The sequence below is a fragment of the Hemibagrus wyckioides genome, linkage group LG10 (assembly GCF_019097595.1).
Source record: "Hemibagrus wyckioides isolate EC202008001 linkage group LG10, SWU_Hwy_1.0, whole genome shotgun sequence".
In the NCBI taxonomy this organism is placed as follows: Eukaryota; Metazoa; Chordata; class Actinopteri; order Siluriformes; family Bagridae; genus Hemibagrus; species Hemibagrus wyckioides.
In genome coordinates, this window is record NC_080719.1 from 12,525,084 (window position 1) to 12,547,279 (window position 22,196).

At 39.7% G+C, this 22,196-nt stretch overlaps 1 protein-coding gene across 6 annotated transcripts in view; it reads left to right on the top strand.

Moving 5' to 3' along the window:
* Positions 1-22,196, top strand: part of arhgef18b (rho/rac guanine nucleotide exchange factor (GEF) 18b) — a 50,727-nt gene that overhangs the window by 21,348 nt on the left and 7,183 nt on the right. For 5 of the 6 annotated variants that reach the window (XM_058401687.1, XM_058401690.1, XM_058401688.1 and 2 more), the window contains 18 exons: positions 5,917-5,984; positions 6,783-6,834; positions 8,492-8,627; positions 8,711-8,817; positions 9,062-9,202; positions 10,262-10,512; positions 10,930-11,055; positions 11,357-11,474; positions 11,866-12,120; positions 12,613-12,689; positions 13,171-13,349; positions 13,671-13,744; positions 14,144-14,329; positions 14,797-14,934; positions 15,526-15,641; positions 15,871-15,927; positions 16,246-16,293; positions 16,837-17,298. In XM_058401687.1, the coding sequence (XP_058257670.1) occupies positions 5,917-5,984; positions 6,783-6,834; positions 8,492-8,627; positions 8,711-8,817; positions 9,062-9,202; positions 10,262-10,512; positions 10,930-11,055; positions 11,357-11,474; positions 11,866-12,120; positions 12,613-12,689; positions 13,171-13,349; positions 13,671-13,744; positions 14,144-14,329; positions 14,797-14,934; positions 15,526-15,641; positions 15,871-15,927; positions 16,246-16,293; positions 16,837-17,298 (2,591 nt within the window). The remainder of the gene's footprint in view (positions 1-5,916; positions 5,985-6,782; positions 6,835-8,491; positions 8,628-8,710; positions 8,818-9,061; positions 9,203-10,261; positions 10,513-10,929; positions 11,056-11,356; positions 11,475-11,865; positions 12,121-12,612; positions 12,690-13,170; positions 13,350-13,670; positions 13,745-14,143; positions 14,330-14,796; positions 14,935-15,525; positions 15,642-15,870; positions 15,928-16,245; positions 16,294-16,836; positions 17,299-22,196) is intronic. The other variant, XM_058401689.1, reaches the window with a different exon arrangement.

Consider the following 22,196-nt stretch of genomic DNA (forward strand, 5'->3'; position numbering starts at 1 on the left):
CATTTTGTCACCTTTACTTCCTCAGTCTGATGAAACTGCAGCATGGCAGGTTTCACACCTCATTGTTTAGAGGAAAGAGGAAATACATGTCGGTACAGTCCATTTGTTCTTTTTTTTTCAAGACCACATCATTTTAAATATCAGGGGAAAATTCCCTGTGCTCATTTCATCCAGCATCCTTTCAGGTACTTTTTCTTTTAGATGTGTTCAGCTGGAATGACCGTAATTTGGTGTACATAGCTAGTCATATGTTGGGCAGTCATGTGGCATGAGATGATTGACTTGGTGTGTTGAGTGTTAATAAAGTTACCTCTGTTTATATAGTACATTAAAATACAAGAATTAGACAGAGTGTGATAAAATCAAATAGGTTCAAAAAGCAATGAAAAAATATAAATAAAAGAAAATAAACAAATGGATTCATTAACCACAGGACGAAAGGGAAGACTCATTACTACAGACCTTAAAAGTATTCAAACAGTTTTTAAACTATATTTAATGTTCTGTTAAATATAAAATATAAATATAAAATGTATATTTAATGTTCTGTTTGCTAACTATTCAGCTAACTAAACATTTGCAAACTAGTGAGTTTGGTAATGCCATTGATAATTATGAGGTTACTTGGATACCTAACTGTAAAGATTTTGTGATTAGCCCACAGCTCAGATCTAAGAGTTTAATTTAATCTGTAATGCTGGCCCTTTGAGATAATAAACGAATGGATTACACACTCTTTAAACTCATGGGTTTAATAATGAGCTGATGGAATATTCCAGATGAGCAGGAGTAAAGCTGCAGGACAGGGAAATGCTGCTCATCTGCCAGACTGAGAAAAGTTTCACTTGGTTTGAGCTTAAACTGGGTTTGAGAGTTGACACTGAAACAATCAGCACAAAACAAAAGGGGAAGCGATGCCTGCTGTTCAGTCAGACTGAAGAGCTGTCTGTTTGCTGCTTAGGTTTATAACTGCATGTCCAAAGAGAGTCGTTCATGTTTATGTTGAGTCACACAGGCTGACAAAAGCCATGATCACTAAGGAACAAGTGGCCATTGAGGCGCATCACCCAGTGTGTCCAGGGAATATGATGGATAATTGTTTGAGCAGAATTTGCTTACTAAACAAATCGAGCTGATATATTTCATCAAGCTCCATGTGGCTTGAGCTGAAGTTGGAAAGCTACAGTTTACTGTCATCAGTCAGAGAAACAGCAAAACTACACACAAATTACACACTTACAGATTTTCATTTACAATCTTAAGGCATTTTCAGACCAAAATGTTATGCCAATATTTATGAGATGCATATTTACAGTTGGTTTAATACATCTGATTAGATCATATTTCCAGGTTGGCCGTTCAGATTACACAAATCATCTGCGTGTAGTTCATGCCTCTGTGGTAGAAGTGAGAAAAGCGATGGGGGGGAGTGAAAAACAACTCACAGCTGTATGACCTCTTAAAATCAAGTGAACTACAAATTCTCTTTTTTTGTCTTAGGGATATTAAATTCTGGCTGTCTAAAAACTTTCTCCATTTAAATCATCAAGAGACTCTACAAGAGCTAGAAAGATTCAGCCACCTATCATCTACGTTAAATTCACATTGCAAAGCAACAACAAAAAAATCTCAGTGTCTTATTCCTCTTATACCACAGCAATTTGGCGATGATTTTGGCATTTATTTATCAAAGAATGACCTCATACTTTTTTTTGCTTATATAGTTATACTTTTTATATTGTTTGATAAAACATTTAACGCTGGAGACTCCTTTAATAAATTTTAAATAACGTCTCCTTACAAAAAAAAACCCAATAATTCTACACAAAGATCATTGATTGTAGATTGCAGAAATGTTGCCAACTGTTATTATAGAAACTGCACTACAGGCAGAGCTGCTGTTACAGATCGTTAATGGACACCTTCTAGCCAATCAGATTTGAGAATTGGTATTTATTATTATTATTATTATTATTATTATTATATTTGTGTATTCATGATCAGAAACAGCACTGATTGACTCATTAAACCTTCGGAATGCACCGTTTTTGCTCCCACAATGCCTCGGGAGCTCGGGGGAGGACAGAGGGTGAATCACAAACGACTTCATATTGGATCTAAAGTGAACTACATAGGGTATAGGGACCAGGATTGGATTGTGGATGCGTGTAGTGCTGGAGTATAGGGAGTAACGTGAGATTTGGGATGGAGCCGAGATAATTCCACAGCAGCCCGAAAGCAGTCGGATTACTAGCGGCTGAATCGCAGAAGCGGTTGTCAAACAGAGCTGTTTTGACTTTGAAATAAACTCGTGGAAGGAAGCTGTTTGGGTGTGAAAGGAATTGTGGAGATAAAGCGTTCAGGTGCGTTCACACACGCTACAGGTGCGTTTTATGTGCGAGTGCGCGCGCGCGCAGAGCTCTTATTGTTTATGTCTACCATTATTAGCCAAGCATTTCGGCCTGATTTGTTTATTGTTTTATTATTTATATTTGTTTAATACAAAAGGTTTCCTTCACCTAATACCATGTTATACAATATTACGTTATTAAATCAACTGACATTACGCGTCTTTTATTTTTTTATTTTTTTAATTGCACACATCACCTGTTCGCCATCATTATTTCTAATAAGTAGTCACGTTAGCTTTAGCGTTAGCCAACAAACCCGGCTAGACTCTGAAGGTTATTTCGCAGTTTTCGCGGTCGTAATGTTTTTTATCGAACTATTTTCTAACAAGAATTTGCTCGGACCGTTTTCCTTTACCCGAAAGCTGTTGAGTGTTTATAGCCCTAACTATTCACCAATGCTAACGCTAGCTAGCCTAGTTTTAAAAACATTCAAAGTGAATGGAGGGCTAAGTATGTTGGGGTTAGCTTATTAGATCAGAACGCTTGGTGGTCGCTTTTTGATGACGCGTTCGATGCAAAGAAAACAAACTTCTAAAAAGCCTCCTCCAAACCTCCTTTTTTTTAATTCTTATTTTATTTTTTTATTTTTAAAAAAAACATCTTTCTTTATATGGAGTAGGTGAGCAGTTGCTGCTAACGAGCTGCTACTGTAGAGCAAGACACTATATTTGTCCCTGAGGGCGGGATATATAGATTTTAGAAAGCATTTAATTGGATAAACACAAGATTTGTACAGTATGAGTCAACAAAAATTGTAATTGTTTTCAGAGGAAGGAAAACTACCTCAAAAAAAAAAAAAAGAAAGAAAGAAAACATTGTTTGTGTTTTTCTACCCATCGCTTAGTGGAGAATAAATGGTTTGAGTTTATTCATTTGGAAAAGGTGTTTTTAAGCCCAAATATTGTTACCTCAAATTGCTGAAGATTGTGATTTGATGATCCTGTGTCCCTGTTAACGCTTTGACCTTGGCTCAAGCTTTTGACGTAATTTCCAAAACCCAACGTCTTTCTGTCTTGGACATTTTCTTGGTTAAAGTGAACAAGCGTGGGTGAAGGTGGCATTGAGTCCTCACAGCTGAGGAAAGGCTCTTGATAAAAAGATCACTGATCTCTATGTTTAGCTAGTTCAGCTGTCAGGCTTGTTTAGCTTTGAGGGAGTGTGTTGTATCTCGAAGGTGAATATGTTGTCAGTCAAGCACTTCAGCATGCTGCATTTCTGTTTCGAAAGGAATTACATCGGTGTGGCTCTAGATCTCTATAGTCCAAAGAAAAAGAGGTGAGTTTTATTCTGTTATTTGCAGAGATCATTTAGATGTGTGAAAGTCTTTCTGTTGATTTCTAAAGTTAAAAAAAAAAAGTGATTAAAGTTTTAAAGAGCACTGAAGTAAGTCTGACGTTTCCAACAGCATTTCCATTAGACTCTAATGTTGGATTAAAGAGTCAGTTTTATAGTCTTGCATGAAGTATCTCTCTTGTGTATTTCTCTTCTCCAAAATCTGTCTGAATTAAATGCAGTGAAAATATTCTCTACATAACAGTTGAAAGCGACCGATTCTTTGCTTAGAATATTGTTTCATTAAGGCCTTTGTGGACATTCTAATCCTTCATTTCACAGACTTTGTCCCTTGTTGCTCTGCTCTAGAGCTCTTAGACATGGAGTGCTGACTCTTTTTTTTCCCCTCACATCAGCATTTCTTGGCCTCTCTGTGTGTTGGACCGAGTAGTCACATGGTGCTGATTGCACTTGGCAGGTCCGTGACTCTGTCTGTATTAATGCGCTTCGCTGCTTTTCCTCCCTTTTTTCCCAAGCCAGCACAGATTTCTTTCTCGTGATCACTGGGATTTTTATGAATCTCAGATTTGGGCGCTATTACTTTTGATACAAAGTGATACGGGAGCAACCTGGCATCGCTGTTATGCCTTTCCAGTTAAAACAGAAGTCAGAACAAAGCGAGTAAAATGTAAAGTGAATTCACTGAAGAGTAAAGGATGTGGGATGTGAACATGTTTTGTTTTCGGGAGTTTCAGTTCAGCGGGCCGTTAGAAAACAATGATGAAGAGCTTGTGCTTAGCGGTTCTCTTTACAGTTGCTTGGCTCACATCTGGGAAGCAACTAGCAATCACAAGACGATATAATTTTGTTTGGTAAAATATTTTTTTTCGCCTGTACCTACTTGCATGTTCTTGTTAGCAGTGTTGGTGCCTCTGATGGTGTTTCAAGTCGTTAGAGTTCAGGATTCTATTCAGATTGTCTGGATGATGAGATAAAACGATTATAAAATGGTCTTTGAGGAATTAATCTCCTCCCTGTTGTAGCTCATGGGAAATTGAGGGTTGGGTGATCAATTCAATCCTTATTTATTAATTAATTCATTTATTTAGTCATTTATTCTTTTATTTATGCACCACATATCTATTTTGGTCGTCTTCGGCATCCAGAATGGTAGTGACTTTGCTAATTTGCAAATAAATAGCTTACACTTGAATATTCATCTCAGATTGCCCTCATCTCAGGTCACATGACCAGATATGCAAAGTGTCACGCCAATGTTGAAGGCAGTGAGACACTTTGCAAATCAGCAGGAATTCAGGCGTCCCATTCAGCACGGAGTGTCTTAGTGAAATCCATCTGAAAGATTAGAATTAATTAAGATTTATCTGATAGTCTCGGGTTTTATGGAAGGAGTCTCCAGTCTCAGTGCCAAAGAATTAGGACAAAGGAGTTGTGGTTTCTGTGTAACCTGGCAACTTGTGTGTGTGTGTGTGTATGTGTGTGTTTTCTTATTAATTTTTATTTGAGGAAAAAAAGAGGCCAATGAGGTAAGGACTGAAAGGGGAAAAATATTTGCTTTAGAAATGTAATGTAACCATGTAATCTTTGGCAAATTGTCGTTGTACAAGAGGAATTAAACACTTCTGATAAACGAAAATAATCTTCAGAGTTCTTCAAAGTCATCCTGCTGCATCACACCACCCCTCCACTGGCTGTTTTCCTCTAACAGCACGACACAGAGTGTGTTATTCTTCACATGCGGAGACCTTATAGTTATACACTTCAAGCAGACGACCCTAACACTAGATTATTAAGATGTTGAATATTTCTTCTTTGCTATGAAACCTAGAATGCAGCAACAGGCTAAGCTTCCCCTCATTGTGACCAGATTTAATCATGCTGGTGTCACTAAACAGATGTAGAAGAGATGCAGAGGCTTTACGTGACTCAATAAAGTGTGTGTTATAAACGTCATCCTTCTGACTATGGCTGAAGTGGGAATTAGGACATAAAAGTTTTGCTTGACTAGAAAGATCCCATATAGTATTTTTTATTTTTTTCCTGTATAAACCTGGTGGCTGCATTATGATCTGTAGCTTTAAACTCAGAGTTCTGTTTTTTTGATACGGATCATGTCTAGTGGCACCAGGCTGGTTTTGGGAGGGCAGAGGGAAGGAAACCATTATCTGTTGTTTTGTTCCCATTTGTTATTATTTCCCGTTTAATTTTGCAGATTGTGCTGTTAACGTTCACAAAAGCTGTAAGAGTCTCCTGCCTGAGTGCAGCAACACTAAGAACAAGGTAAGATTTAAAGTTTCCTAATGCAAATCGTCCACCGGGTTTAGAAACAGTTAACTTTGCGTTTAGTTTCCTTTAGAGCCGGATCGCTATTTATACATTTCTGTTCCAGCTTTGCATTGCCTTCATCTTTTGTTGGAAACTGGTTAGAAAGTACATGACGTTGTTTGCATGATGTGATATGATGGCTTGTTCTGCACACAAGAAGTCTAGGGTATTAATACAACCAAACACTGCATTAAACCTGTAAGGTGCATTTATGTGGCATTATTCTACTTTAAGTTTTTCTCCTCTTGAAAAACACAGCTAAAGCTAAATCTTGCATGAGATCTCTGTCTAGTCAGGCGTACAGGAAGTGACAAATTCTACACTGGAATTTAGGCCTATTGGGAAAATGTTTATGTTTATGCCGTACTTATAAAATTAACCGGTTAAGCACTTTTAAAATATTTTTATTATATATTAATAGGACAATTTAGAGAGATTTTATTCACTTTTTTGATTATGCCCATCCTGACTTTTGATGGTTTTTGTTCCCTGTAACATATCTAATCCCTGATTGACCGATCACAAGACACACCCTTGTGTAGATACAGTTGCCATGTATATCAAGCCTTGAGAAATAATCATCCTTAATATTTGAATGATGGATATTTCTGACTAGGCAAACAATTAGCAGCTGTATTTGCTTTACTGCTGTATCATCAGCGCTCACTGGGTTGGTCTGGTTTGGAAACAAAAAACCAGCATAAATGAATCAGTGTACAGTAGGTCTTAAAGTGATTTTTTTTTTCTCAACAGAGTAAAGATTTTGTCCAGAAGAGCCAAGCAGCTGCTCAGCCCAGTAGTCAAGGTGAGTTTAAATAGCTCTTATTGTCCAACCAGGTTTCCTTGTCTTGTTGTAAATGCACTATGATGATTGCTGCTGTTTCACAATAAAATAAGTCTATATTTTTAAACAGTATGAATGTACAGGGTGGGATGGTGGCTCGGTGGTTAGCAAGTTTGCCTCTCACATCCAGGGTTGGGGGTTTGATGCCTTCTCTGCCCCATGTTAAGGAGTTCCTCAAGTGTTTTGTGGGTTTCCCCAGGGAGAACTGGTTTCGTTCTTCCAGTCATCCAAGACATGCACTGTAGGCTGATTGGCATCTCTAAATTGTCATGGTTTGTCCAGGGTGTCCTCCATCTTGTTCCCTGAGTAGCACTTTTTTTTTTACATAATCTCCATTTCATTGATTGTTTAAGTTTCTTTTCTCCTGTCTTTAGGATGAGTTTGCTGGATTTTCTCGTGATCTCTCGCTCGCTCTCGATACTCTCCATTTTTCTGTCTTTGTGTCTTGACATGGGTAAATATGAGCCGCTTCTCCTGTGAGCTGGAATCCCCTGACACCAAATTAAAGCTGTTGAGCTGAAGCAGGAGCGGTAATTAAAATGAAAATCTGATTCTTAAACTGAGGTTCGGCCTGGTCTGGAAAATTCTGTGCAACTCGGATACTTGTTGAATTTTTTCAGAGTTGTAGTTGCGTCAATTGAGGCAGCTAGCTCTGATTTGATGTGATGTGTGTGCCTCCACAATGCATCAAAGTGTATACATATTATTTACAGATTTAATCAGCAAATATATCTGTATGCAACCTGATCTAAATCAAATACTTGTGTGGAAAGTATGGCCCATTTTAAAGAAAAGATTTTTTTTGTTTCCTTTTTTTTTTTATACCCGTGTTGTTTTATTGTCACCTGAATCAGAGATTCAGGTTTAGAAGACCATCTCATGATTTCAGTTTGATGGGGTGTATCAATCCTGAGTTATGGTTTTTATTCAACTGAAACATGAATCCTCAGGATGAATTCCTGATCACATAGTAAACACTTTTTTGCTTAATGTAGGTGATTGTATTTTATATGCTAATCAAGGAATGACATTTTTTAAATTTCCAGAGCATTTGATTATAGGCAAACCTTATGGTGTGATGTGATGTTGCATATAGCTGCACATTGCAAAAGCTTTTCTCTTATATCACAGAAAATTGCCCAAGGTAACGTATCACTGGCTCACCAGTCACCTGTATACTGCTTGATAGAGTAACAAGGATGGGTGTGTATTTGAGAGGCTGATTATCCTCCCCAGAGGTCTCATGAGATCTTTCCAGGTATTCTTAATCTCAGCATAAAGCATTCGATCAACAACCTTCCACACTGAAGTCCCCCTCCCACGCAGTAACAGGAGAGAAGAGAGGCAAAAATCAGGCTTGTCTTTCACAATTTGCTTGTCTCTTTATCAAGCCCATCGATCCAGTGATATTTTTACTTGTCCTCTTCTGTTGATGGTTCTTCATCCTCTGAGTGTGGAGTGAAGATGGGCCTGGCCACGCGCAGGAAGCATAAAACTCGGAAAAAGTTTGCTTCTCCTTCGTTGGGGTTTCTCCTTCAGTGTCACCGCCTCAGCTGGCATCTCGGCAACTCGTGGCTTCTCAGTTCCTCTCGTTCTTACTTGTCTCATCTCTCCACAGCCTTGAGGGAGCCGTGCCTCGCCTCCGATGGCGCCATCCGCCTGGCTACAGGCATGACCGTCCTTCCCCGAGGAGCCAGCGGGCAGCAAAACGCTCTAAGCGCCAACCACACGCTCAGCCACACCAGCAGCTCCAGGTCAGTGATGATGATGGGATAAGGTGATGGTTAGACACATAAATACTGGATTCCTTACAGACCTTTTGGCTCTTGTGTTTCAGCTCTATTACAGGGGAGATGGATGAAGTAGACGCATTCAGAATCAAACGTCACATGGAGGACACCATCTCCATTGCCCCATCTACGGCCGAGTCTGTCATTGTGGAAGGTGAGGAAATGTGTTTGTTTTTCTTTTTTTTTTTTTTATAAAAGCTGTGCACGGTGCTGTTGTGGTCTTTTGCAAAACTTGCTCAAAGGGAAAGCTAAACTAAAGGTAAAAAAATGTTATATTCTGACAGTTTTATTATTACATATTTTAGAATTCCAGTCTGTATATGTAAAACAGCATGGCATGTTATGAAATACATTCTGTATTATAAATGAGCTGTGTGTGTGTGTGTGTGTGCATGCAGATGCATACTACAACAGTGTGAGATTGGAGCTGGACTCGATTGCTCAGGACTTTGAGGTGGAGTCGTGGAGTTTGGCCGTGGATCAGCATTTCTTAAAGAAACATACCAAAGAAGTGATTAAGAGACAGGACGTGATATACGGTGAGAGAGAGAGAGAGAGAGAGAGAGAGAGAGGATGTGGGCACGCTTGTGTGCACATGGTGTGTGTGCGCGTGTGTATTGTAGACACTGAAGTATCCCGCCTACACACCCCCCCATGCAACACCTCTCACAGTGATTAGTGCAACACGGCCTCAGAGCGTGTTATCTCATCTCAAGTCTTATCTCATTTTAGCAGGAACTGATGTCATGTTAGCTGAACCTGCTTGCATGTAATAGTGAGTTTGTATAAAGGAAATGGTGAACAATTGAGTAGTACTACATAAATATCCTCTTTATTAAAATTCTAGTACCGGGCCTTTAAATGGGTAAACCAAAACAAACCAACTCACGCACATGCGCACACTCACTCATCACTAGAGGGCGTTATTCACTTGAGAAAGAAAGTGAAATTATCTGGGAATTTGTTTTATGAAGTAAAATGCACTCTTCTTTTAAATCCCACAATGCACTATTATAGGTAGTGAATTCATTAAATGCCAAAGAAATACCCATAATGCCCTGCCTAATTTGTTTTATTTGTTTTAAGTCAGACGTCTTACATATATAAAGAGTTTATTTAGCCGTTTGGTAAAGTCATCGCTTTAGTCCCATGACCTTCATTGTCCTCTGGTTTGATGAATATTTATCCATCATACCGATCATTCAGTAATCTAAAAAACCTCAGTAATTTTCAAATATTTAATAATAGATTTCAAAGGTTTAATACATTCAATAAAAATAATATCTTACAGATTGAAAGATTCATGAATTTCTTAAAAAGCATTTTACAGTTTTGTTAGATTTGAGATTTGCTAAATTCTTAAAATTAAATAAAGATTCAATAACAAATGTCTTATTTCAAACTTGTAGTTGTTGCACACACACAGTGATACTTTGCATTTCTCTTGTTCCAGTTCATCTTTTTCTGAGTTCTTGTTGTTGTATTTGTATACTGACTTCCTGTTTTTTTGAGTTTGCATCATGTCAGAAAAGCCTCGTCAGTCTACAGGTGTGTGTTTATTAGATAACGTTAATTCTGTGTGACCTTGTTTGTTTTAGAACTGATCCAGACAGAGATGCATCATGTGCGCACGCTGAAGATCATGCTGTTAGTGTACGTGCACGAGCTGCGTGAGACTCTGCAGCTGGACGAGCGCAGACTGGACTGTTTATTCCCGCAGCTGGAAACCCTGCTGGATCTACACGGCCATTTCCTGTCCCGTCTCCGAGAGCGACGCCAGGACACGCTGGAGCCGGGGAGCCAGTGCAACTATATTATCCACAGTGTGGCAGATATCCTCAGTGAGCAGGTATATCTCTGAGTTTCCATCGGGTAAAGTCATGATGACGTTAAACATCATTTATATCACAGTGCCATCGTTCTAGATTCTCATTGATTACAAGCTGTTAAAAGCTGTTTTACCATTTAGCTCCAAATCACAGGTTTATATTGATGTTCTGATACAGTAGCATTTTCTGTAACGGCTTCTTCAAATATACTTTGGACGTACTTCAAATATACTTCAGGGTCAAAGTAATTGCCAGTTTAGGACAAATGTAGTCAAATATATAAATCTTCTGCTTTCAGTTTTCACTGGAAGTAGCTAACTGTTGACCGAAGCATGTAGCTACCAGTTCAGCATCATTCTCCTATAGCTGCTCATAGTAAATGATGGGGATGGTGTTGTTTGGATGCACATTAAGACTGTTGTTTGTCCCTCATGCAGTTTTCAGGTGAACTCGGAGAGCGGATGAAGGAAAGTTACGGCGTGTTCTGCAGTCATCACACCGAAGCCGTCAGCTACTACAAAGAGCAGCTGCAGAGCAACAAGAAATTTCAGAACCATATAAGGGTAGGAGGAGAAGATAGCCTTCCTCTCTTCTTTGATTTTTTTTGGTTTGAATTACTGCTTTATTTGTGTAAACCTCCAAAACACTTTTATATTATTATATCTGACCACATTTGAAAAAGTAAAGTCTGACAGTATTATAATTACATGGCCACAGGTTCTTAGGAACAATTTTTGCACTTTATTTTTTGAATAAGTTACACCATGCTGATATTATTATTATTATTATTATTATTATTAACATCCAAATTCTTTAATGTCTGGTGTAATTCAGCACTGTCTCACTGTTCTGTCTTTTTACTAGAAAATAAACAACTTGTCCATCGTGCGGCGGCTCGGCATTCCCGAGTGCATCCTGCTCGTCACACAGCGCATCACCAAATATCCCGTTCTTGTGGAGCGCATGCTGCAGTACACAGAAGGTCAGGCCTCATTTACAAATGTACAATTTGCTTTTGTAGAATACACTGAGAATAATAAAGGACAGTTAAAAACACTTGAATCCTCTTAGCAAAGTCCCATCAGACATCAGGTTTCTTTTGGATTGCAGTGATGGGAGATGTTAGTGCACGTGACTCTTTTTGAGGTTATTAAGGATCTGCAAAGCTGTATCATTAGCATTTTACATACATTTGTTTTAATGTAAAAAAATAATAATAAACCGTAGCTACACTGTTACTGGACTATTGAATATTTGGAGAAAAAAAATTACACAGAATTTCAACAGTATTTGTTAATATCAGGAAATGAAAGACTGATTTGTTGTCTATTCTACTTGTATAACTTATGATGTTCTCCATGTGTTCTCCACAGCCGACTCTGAGGAACACGAGCAGCTGGCACGAGCTCTGGGTCTGATCAAAAGTGCCATCGTTCAGGTGGACTCTCAGGTCAGTCTGTACGAGAAGGAGACACGCCTCAGAGAGATCGCTGCCAAGATGGAGCCTAAAGCATTCGGAAAGATTAAGGATGGACGCATCTTCAGGAGGGAGGATGTGACGCAGGGCAACCGGAGACTGCTTTATGAAGGCACAGTCAACTGGAAGGCTGCCTCCGGCAGACTCAAGGGTACGTACATGAGTCCTGACACTGTGCTCATGTGAGCAGGTGACACATAACTAGTGAAGCATACATGGTTGTCAAGGTGCTGGTTAAAGTTGTCTTGTTGGAGAGCCAATATAAAGAGATTTACAAAATGCTAAATTAAAAATATGTAATTGTCGATGTTCCAGTGTAGGGTTATAACTAAAAGAAATAACATCAAGCCTATCTTTTGACATTAACCAACACAAGCAACTCCAATGCTTTTGATTTTTACACATGCAGAAATGTATACAGGTTTTACTATGTTAGTAGTTTTCGATCTTCTGTAGTCTGACTTATTTTCATGCCTGAGTGATGCCACTGTAGAACAAATGAAATCTTAAAATATATATACTGTGGACCATCTGATATTTTCAGTTCTTAAGCCTAAGTCATTTTTTATTTAGACTTCTCTGAAAAGTATTTCAAATTCTTTTCCTCACATGTACAACACCTGAACTCTTGACTTTCCTTCAGATATCCTAGCTGTGCTGCTCACAGATGTCCTGCTCCTGCTACAAGACAAGGACCAGAGATATGTCTTCTCCGCTGTGGTACGGTTTAAGCTTTCATAATCACTCTACAGCCTCTATGGGAGTTTTCAGATATCATTAGATTTAATAGAATAGAAGAGAATATGCACTTTCTGGACAGTATTAGTGCTTTAGCAAAATAATAAGCACAGAGAAGTAAGGTCTGGTTTATAAATTTCTCACTTAGAGTAAATTCAAATGCATTTCAATTTAATACAAATTTATAATAGATATTGTTTCTATAGTAACAGCTCATTCACTGGGACCTGATTTAAATCAATAGTAAATTTAAGTGTATTGAATCATTACTTGCTTAATTGTATACTATTACAAGTATTATTATATTTGTATCATGAATCATAATGTGTATTGTAATATCGGGAAGTGTGTTTTGTACAATATTACACATTCAGGTTGTACCACAATCACTCCCGGACATTATTATACTATTTCACTTTAGTGAACTGAACCAAGGAGAGTAACATTTTTGCCGTGTTTGCAGGACGGGAAACCGTCGGTGATCTCCCTGCAGAAGCTGATCGTCAGAGAGGTGGCACACGAGGAAAAGGCCATGTTCCTCATCTGTGCCTCCTCCAACGAGCCTGAGATGTACGAGATCCACACGTCCTCTAAAGAGGACCGCAACATCTGGATCACACACATCCGCCAGGCCGTCGACAGGTACAGTCAAAGTTATCGTTTAATATAAAAAAATCAGTATGGTTAGAATTAATTATTTCTTTTTATTTACTGGCAATAACAGAAAAAGCAGTGGTATTATTACAAATAGGAAGCAAAAAACCTCTCGATCATTTTCCATAATATTTTTGAAGTTATGATCTCAGATTTTCAATGTATTTATGCTTTTTTAATAGCTTAATAGCACCTTTTTGATATTAAATGGCTCCCAATGAATTTCTCAACTCAGTATTTGGAATTTGGTGGCATGTGTGCTTGGATTTTCTTGCTTGTTGACTTTGTGTGTGTTTGTGTGTGCCGCAGCTGTCCTCACACAGCGGAGAGACTCGTTACTGAAGAGGAGGGAGCAAAACTGCAGCGCTTCAGAGAAATTCAAGGTAACGTATACAAGTAGCGATCATTTGGGGTCCTAGCAATTATTTGGTAATTAACTACTTTGTGAGCATTTTATGATTTGTAGGAGGAGAACTGAAAAATTCTAAAATGATTGGAGCTTAATGACTTGGAGCCCAGTGATTCCAGCAGCTTGTGCTTGGAACCCTGAATATTAAAAATAAAAAGGAGCTCAGGAGTTAATTAGACAATCAGGATCGGCATGTTGGAAGTTCATACCATCCCCAAATTCCATTGAGGAAAAGCCTCTGCTCCTCAGTTAAAATCCATCCTGTAAAGCAGTCACTAAATCAAAAAGCTAAAACATACTTGCCGGAAAAGGTCTGCGTTTTAGCAGCTTTTATACAAGGAAAGGAACCGTCTAATAACATTCCTCCTCGCAGAGCATCTGACGGTGAAGGACGCTCAGATCAGGCAGGCTCTCACAGAAAAGCTGGGGCTGTATACCGAACTGGCCGAGTATGTGGGTGTTCTGGAGGACACTGGAACTCGCCGTCATCTTCTGCTGCGAGGCGACGCATCAGAACTCCAGCAGGGGGAGCACCTGCTCAAAGGAGCCATAACAGAGGGTAACTACTGTACCACACCTCAGCTGTTATCACGTATCAGTGCTGGGCACACAGACTGCACTGAATTTCTCTCATGGCTGCATGTTTTGTTGATTAGGCAGTAAAGGATTGGGCCCTTATCTGTATCTAATTTCTTAATTATAAGTGTTAATTAAGTGTAATTACTGCTTACATGCACCGTGATCTGTATTTATTTAGGACCTGACTGATCCAATTCATGAAGTACAAATAGCTTTGGTGAGATGGTGGACTGTGTGGAAGTGTGTGTGTGTGTGTGTGTGTGTGTGTATAAAAGTATGTGTGTGAGCATGCACGTATAAAAGTATTGTTTGTGTGTGAGCGTGGAAGAGTGTATGTGTGAGGGAGAGAGCATGGTGAGTGTGGAACAGTACACCTGAGCATGTATGTGGAAGCGTGATGAGCCACACTCTAAACCAGAGTATTCTTATTTTGTCTCTTAACTCTAGCGGAGAACCTGCAGAACATTCTGGTGTCTAGTGTGAAAGGTTTTTCTAACACAGAGGAGAATCAGAGTTCCAACTTACTGCCCAAGAGAGCGGGAACATTCGGGGGCTACGACAACACCGTCAGTGTGCTGCAGAAACGTACGAACTCTTACACCTCATTCTCAAGTTCCTGCACTTACGATACCTGAGCAACAAGTTATACACATCTTAATCCCCGCAGAAGTGTACACTACAGAGTGCTCAATTGTTTTGGCTTAGTGTGCTGTTATAACATGCAAAACTTACTTAGATTGTCTAGCTATTATAAAAACTCATTTATCAGTCTAACATCCTAATTAATGACTTTTCTGTTTATTATGACAAATCGTGTTACAATTGTATCACACACCTTTAAAAGGGCTCATTTACATTGTGCTTCTGTAACAAGAGCTCCTTTATGTTTTATCTGCCATGTTATAAAAGTGCACTAATGACATCTTCTGTCTATAATAACAGCTTAATAACATATGTTAGAAGTCACTCTTCATCATCTTGAATGTTATATTGGGTCTTTAATGCCCTTTTATTGCAACACGCATGTCATACTTATGTTATAACAGTGCCCTACTTATGTCTTTTGTGTATTATGTTAATATCATCATGCTGCTTCATATTATTCATCTGTTATAGCACGTAAATGAGTCTCCTTTCTTCTGTGTGTGTGTGCGCATGTATGTGTGTGTTGAACAGAAGGCAGCATGAAGAAACACTCAGGTGGAGCAGGAAAGTCCAGAGATAGGAGTCAGAGAGCCAGTTCAGACCCTCAGCTTAAAGAAATGTCTGGCAGTCAAGGAGTGGAAGAGACTGTGAGAGAACACACACACACTCGCTCGCTCTTAGTGTTCTTTTGAATTCCCCAAAAAGACAGAGAACATGAGTCACCTCTCTGTTTCTTCTCGTACCCTTAGACATCATGCTTCACTTCACTGACACGTCACTGTTTTGATAAACTCACTTAGTTATGTAATGAGATCCCCTCTTTCTCATTCTCTCTCTCTCTCTCTGTCTCTCTCTCTTTCTCTCTCTCTCTCTCAGGATAACATGACTTTACCCAGCTGGAATATGATCTGCTCCAGATTTCCAAACACAGAGGTGAGAAAATTACTTACTTCACTGAGACTGACAGACAGAGGCCACGTCTCTTTTACTGTGACTGAGATCCAGAGGCTGTGTTAAGTATGAGGCCACTTCATTAAATAATAAAAATTGAAGTGGTTGTCAAATTGCAGTGTTGTAAGAGGAAGGAAACACTTCAGGAGGTGCTGTTTTAGGACAATGAAATATACTGTATCTCTGCTGTAATCACACCAATCAATCACTTATTGTTTTCCAGTGACATTATGAGACAGAGTGTTTTATTCAAAGTTAGTCATGGTAATTCTTATTGTCTCTCTGTTCCTGTTTTTGTAGATCTCCGGCCGGGTTCTGCGGCTTTCCCAGCATCTCTACAGTCTACAGGTAATGCAGTATGATTTGAGTGCCAATTTATCATGACAGTAAAACAAAAGAATGATACTGATGTCAGATAAGGTTTAGAAAAGCATCAGGCAGTAAACTGTCACCTTGGCATGATTTGAGTTTAGCAGTGTTTAGTGTGTTCTCCCGTGTGGTGCCGTTCTTTGGGCAGGTGAGAACACCGCAATCATGTCTGAGATCGTCTTAATCACTTGGTCCACTTCGAAGTGAACTTAATTGTAGTGAAAAAGCGATTCAACTTTGACTTGACTCAGCTGCAGGAAGTGAATCAAACATACTGTGTGTTTTGGGTTTGCAGACCTGAGCTGCTGAATTCTAAATGAACCAAAAGGTTCAGTTTCTCTCTGATTTGGACTTCTTCTTTGGAAATTTGGCTAACAGGACTGAAAGCAGTGTATATTCTGACCAATAGTACTGTTATACTTAACTGGAGAAGACAGTAGGAAGTAAAAGTAACACTATAGAAGGTCATCCAAGAGGTCCTTCTGTTTAACTGATCTGTTTTTCTCCTCTCCTCATTTGCAGGCAATCGTCTCTCAGCAGGACAGCGTGATTGAGCTGCAGCGGGCATCTCTCTTCTCAGCAGAGCGCCAGCGGGGGACAGACGTGCTCCTCGAGCAGGAGAAACAGAGGAACCTGGAGAAGCACCGTGAGGAGATGGCTCACTTCCAGCGTGTCCAGGCACAGCAGCAGCACGAGCAAGAGCGTTGGGAGCGCGAGCGAGCGAAGCAGCTGAAACAGAATGAGGCAGAGCAGCTCCGGCTGCAGGAGCGAGAGGACATGTGCAGGAAGCTGGAGGACAGACTTGCTCTGGAGAGACAGGAGCTGGAGAACCAGAGGCAGAAATACCAGCAGGACCTGGAGAGATTACGAGAATCCACGCGAGCTGTGGAGAAGGAGCGAGAGAAGCTCGAGCAGCAAAGGAAAATGAAGAAACGCAGTACAACATCCATCACATCAACAGCATATGGTGCGGACACAGCACAGGTGAGTGTAGAAGGCCTTGGTTACTGGCCCAGCAATACCCAGTGGCCCAGTTTTAATCAGTCACTCTTTTAAAAAAAATTCTAGATGTTGATCAGGTTTAGTAGTTTTATTTATGAACCGTTGGAGCTGGACACAAAAGAAACATGTTGTAAGAAAAAAAGCAGTGCTTTCATTCTGAACTACTTTCCTATGTCAAGCAACATGAACCCCACTCATGTTTATTAGTCAAGGACTCTGCCATGCAAATATAGTGTATATAGTGCAGAGGACACATTTCTGCCTGTAAAGTGTTTAGAGCGTTCAGATCTGTAGGCTGTTTAAAGAAGACATTCGTACTCGGCCCTTGCTTCTCCGCCTTGCACAGCTCCAGCGTGTTATAGTTCATTGCTGTGTGTTGAAACATTTACTATGTACAGCGGTAAGGTAATAAAACTTGTCCATGTGCTTGTCAAACTGTAGTCATGGAAACGGTGTATGCAGTGTAGCCTTAATTACTCTTTGCTGTTTGCAGTAATGACATTTCTGTTGGTATATACAGTTCCAAGACTTTAGACCAAGTGCTGAACGGCTGAGCAGATGAAGCTGACCGAGTCGCTGTGATCGCTGCTGAGAGGTTCAGGAGGGCTTGTTCTAATGTTATTGTTTCTATAGTAACCACTCATACACAGGGGATTGTACAGTGGCTGCCTTACAGAAATGGATTTTGTGTAACCTTTATTATGGTGAAGTTTTCTGTAAGGAAGTGTTTATTAGTTGGAGGAGTCTCCGGTGTATCTGATATCTTCAGGACAGATGAGTTTACACTCAGCAGTTTCTCAGGGACAGTGTGCTTTTTTTATTCATCTCAAGAGAAAGATAAAACAGAGGTAATGAGGGAACAGATGTTTATGGCTGCATATGAGAATTAGAAATAGATAAATATGATCTTTTTGATCATGGGCAAATTACTTTGGGTTGTAACTTGTGTTCTCATAAAAAATGGGAAAAAATTGAAGCAAATCATATTGTGTGTATGTGAAGAAGAACGAAGGGAACAGTTAGTGCTACGTAACTTTTACATATAAAACTGTTTTAAAATTTTTGTTCTTGCCATCCAGCATCTATATTTTTTGTTCATTTAAGCCTCTAGATACATATGGCATTTCTGCAGCGCTACAGCTCAGTCCTACACTTCAGTTTAGCAGCTCACATCTAGTCAGAGAACCATGGACCTGGGTATGATTGCTGAGTTCTCACCTGCCGAAAAAACCACACCAGGGTTCCGTTCATACAAACTAAATACAGCGTACATGAATACAGCGCTACTCTCCTTCCTCCTCAGGTGTATTTTCTCACCGTTGCGTCTGCTGTACTGTAAGCATAGACCTCGACCTGAACAATAGACCACTGTGGCACAGAAACACTCCTCCGTTTCCTGCCACCCCCTCAGAGCGAGAACGAATCGCTTCTGAACTGAATTCACCTTCTAACGACTATCAGCCGAGCCGCCCGACCTGTCTCTGTGTAAACAGATCACACAGTACAACACAAAGCCGCTTATTGTGTAGCGCGTCTTGGCGCTGCCAAGCTGAGATAACACACACGCAGTCTGTGTGTGATGGTACACGGAGATTTATGGGTTGCAGTGTTTTATGACTGTGTATGCTGTGTGTGAGTGTGGATGAATATTTAATCTGATCTAAGCCTTTTGTCACACATCTCCGGTTGTGTTTTTTCTTTCTTTTCAATAAATATGTGTAAATGTGTTTGTGCATGAAAGCAGGAAATGACAGTTGTCTGTCTGTTGGCGGAGGTTTCGCTTGATTTTAAAAGTTTTGACAGATCATTTATCCATCGCTCGTGTGCTGCCAATGTGTGCAGACGGAAATCTGTCTTTTACTGTTATAGGGAAATAATCGGTGTGGTGACAGCAATGGTGTCATGAAGCAGACTTGCTGTTAGCACCATGTAATGAAATATTTTCCCGTAACAGCAAATCCTGAAGTTTTTTATTCATATAAAACTAAAGGAATTAAGAAATGATGGTTACATTTAATGTTGAAACAAGTTAGTTCCTTTAGTCACTTACATTCTAGCAGCTATAAATTATATTTCCCTCGTCAGCCTCACTCAAAATTTATACACTTTAAAAAAAATAAAATAAAACCTAGCTTATCAGATAATGATTTAAAGTTACAGTCTTCCTTCTGACCGGTAGAAAGCTCTAACACTGGAGACTCCTTCCATGAATGTTAAACACCTTCATATAAATACCTCCTTATTGTAGGTTTTTATTCTAGTTCTGTCCATTTAAGTGTCATCTGTATAAGTCCCTGTGAAGGGAGCTGTTAAAATACATCCGGTAATGTATTAGAATGAGTGCCTTAATATAAACCTGTGTGTAAAATCTATCAACACCTTCTGACCACTCAGAGTGTCTATATAGTTAGTGATGAATAAAAGCAAAGTGTGTTTCTACCTCTCAGTTTATTGTATATATTATGACACTGATATTATGCTCCTAATCTGCCATGTCTGATGCAGAATTTGTTCAGATGATTATCTGTGTGTGGTTAAGTGAATTAGTGCCAGACTGGAGGTGTCGGGCAGATGATTATCTAATCGACGTCGGTCATCGGAAATGAATTGGAGTGCGTTGGTGATGTTTGAACGCTGGGAGGTGTTTAATGACTCTGCATGTGATTAGGGCTGAAAATGAACTCCTGGATTTACTTTGGTCTGAATGTAAATAATGATGCAACATGTATATTGAAGAGATTTTGTGATGACCGACTAAGAAAGGAATAAAACGCTCCATGTCATGCTGAAAGAAAGGGTATGATGAAGCAGAGTTACTGTTACCACCCGAAATGTATTAGTTTCCACTAGTAGCACATCCCAAAGTGTTTTATTTCTCAGTAAAACAGTGACATTTTTTGTATTTATTAGAGAATGAAATGGGATACTTGTTTATCTTTTAGAGTTCATGTTTTGGGAGGTCTACAAAAGAAGGCATTTCCTGTTATCACTTACTTTATAGCCACTGTAAACAGTAGTTCTCTCACCAGACCAACACTGAAGGTATGGAGTTACAGATCAGCTTGTTCTATGCTACAGTTTTGTTCTCCTGCTGTGTGTGTGTGTGTGTGTGTGTGAGAGAGGGAGAGAGGGAGAGAGATCCAAGTGAACGAGCCAGTATGGGCTTGTCAGGGCATGTTCACACCTTATCAAGCGTCAGTTTAAATCTCCTGTCTGTGTGAGTGTGTATATTGTGTTGTTATCATGCTTAAGGGATTTACAGTCCACCTGAACAGATTGTGAAAGGCATTGTGTGTTTAGGAAATGAGGATTTATGATCAAAGTTATCATTGTTTAATTGAGGAAGCTGTTGATGAGAGTTTCACATATGTTCATGCTGCACAGTAGTCATGAGATTTCTTGTGAGGCTCACAAATGTTTTACTCCACAAGAATTTTCACAGAGAATTATTTATGATGTGTTTTTATTCATCTTCACTTTTGTTTGTGTTCCTTATGCGTTTTTTTGGCCTTTGCCTTATTAGTGAAAAGTGAACATTAGTAAAGTTGATGTGTGAAGGAGGTGTGGTCTCAGTGCAGGAGGCATGATCTATGCTGTCAGTACTAGTGGAATTTCAGTTTCATTAAAGGTGGGCGTGGTCACTGTGTCCATCCTATTGGAGACATCACTCTGAGCATCAGTTCTGTTGCTGGTTGGTGTGTCCTCAGTGCCTCAGTACTAGAGAGGGTCTGGCCTCTGAGCATCAGTCCCAAAAAAGTAGGTGTGGTATCTGAGCATCAGTCCCAAAAATGTGGGTGTGGCCTCTGCATGTGCACTTGCATATCAGTCAGATTAAACATGGGTGTGGTCTCTGTGCATCAATCAGTCCTACAGAAGGAGGTGTGCTATCTGTGTTGATGGATCTTCTGAGATCCAATGAAGTTCTATTGTTTTCCAGTGGGGTGGCCTCTTTACCTGTCAGTCACTAAAGGTGTGGCCTGTGTGCTTGTCAGTCACATTGAAGGAGGTATGGCCTCTGCTTTGAGGGACATTGAGGGACATGTGAACTCTCTCCTTATCATGGAGGCATGACTTTTGCCTCAGTTTAAGCTGCATTGAAGGTGCATGTGGATTCTTTGCTATCAGTACACAAGAAGTGGGTGTGGCATCAGCTTCCCAATAAATGTTCTTCTGCATATTTACATCCCAGTAAATGTGCATCAGTTCCAGTGAAGGTGGTGAGGTCTGTCACTCTTGACATATTATATCCCACTGAACAGAATGAATCATTTCTTCCTTCTTGATAGCATGATCTAATTACTGCCTTCCACCTCACATATAAAACATCAGTGTTTATTCTCCTAACATTAACCTTCAGGTTTCTTTTCCCATGCTGGAATTATGATTCTTTACAATTCTATATTATTATTAACTCTCCAGTGTAGTTTAATTTTCCTGAATTTGTTTTCACACAGCACTCAGCCTCAGTTATTTTGTTTCCAAGGAAGGAATCTGTTATGCTCGTGTTGAGTCCTGGTTTCTGTGCAAGAGGGAAAAAACCTCTAAGGTAGGTATTTATCACCAGGGTTTAAGAGGTAGCTGTTCAAAGGGAACTCCGCTGTTTGTGGCCAGAGGGCCTGAAATATGTTTGTAGAAGGAATTTGGTAAAGTGTGAGCGCTGGAGGAGCTGCAGTGTGTAATTTACTTGCCAGAAACCTCTCGTTACTGGTTCACAGCCAGCTTTAATTGTTTGGGTAATGTCAGTCAAATGTTTTTTTCTTCCCCTTTTCTTCATCCTGTCTTTTTTCCCCCCTCGTGGAAAGTGCATATATACACAACTGCACTTTGAGAGAGAGAGAGAGAGAGAGAGAGAGAGAGAGGAAACAATGGAGCATCTGTTT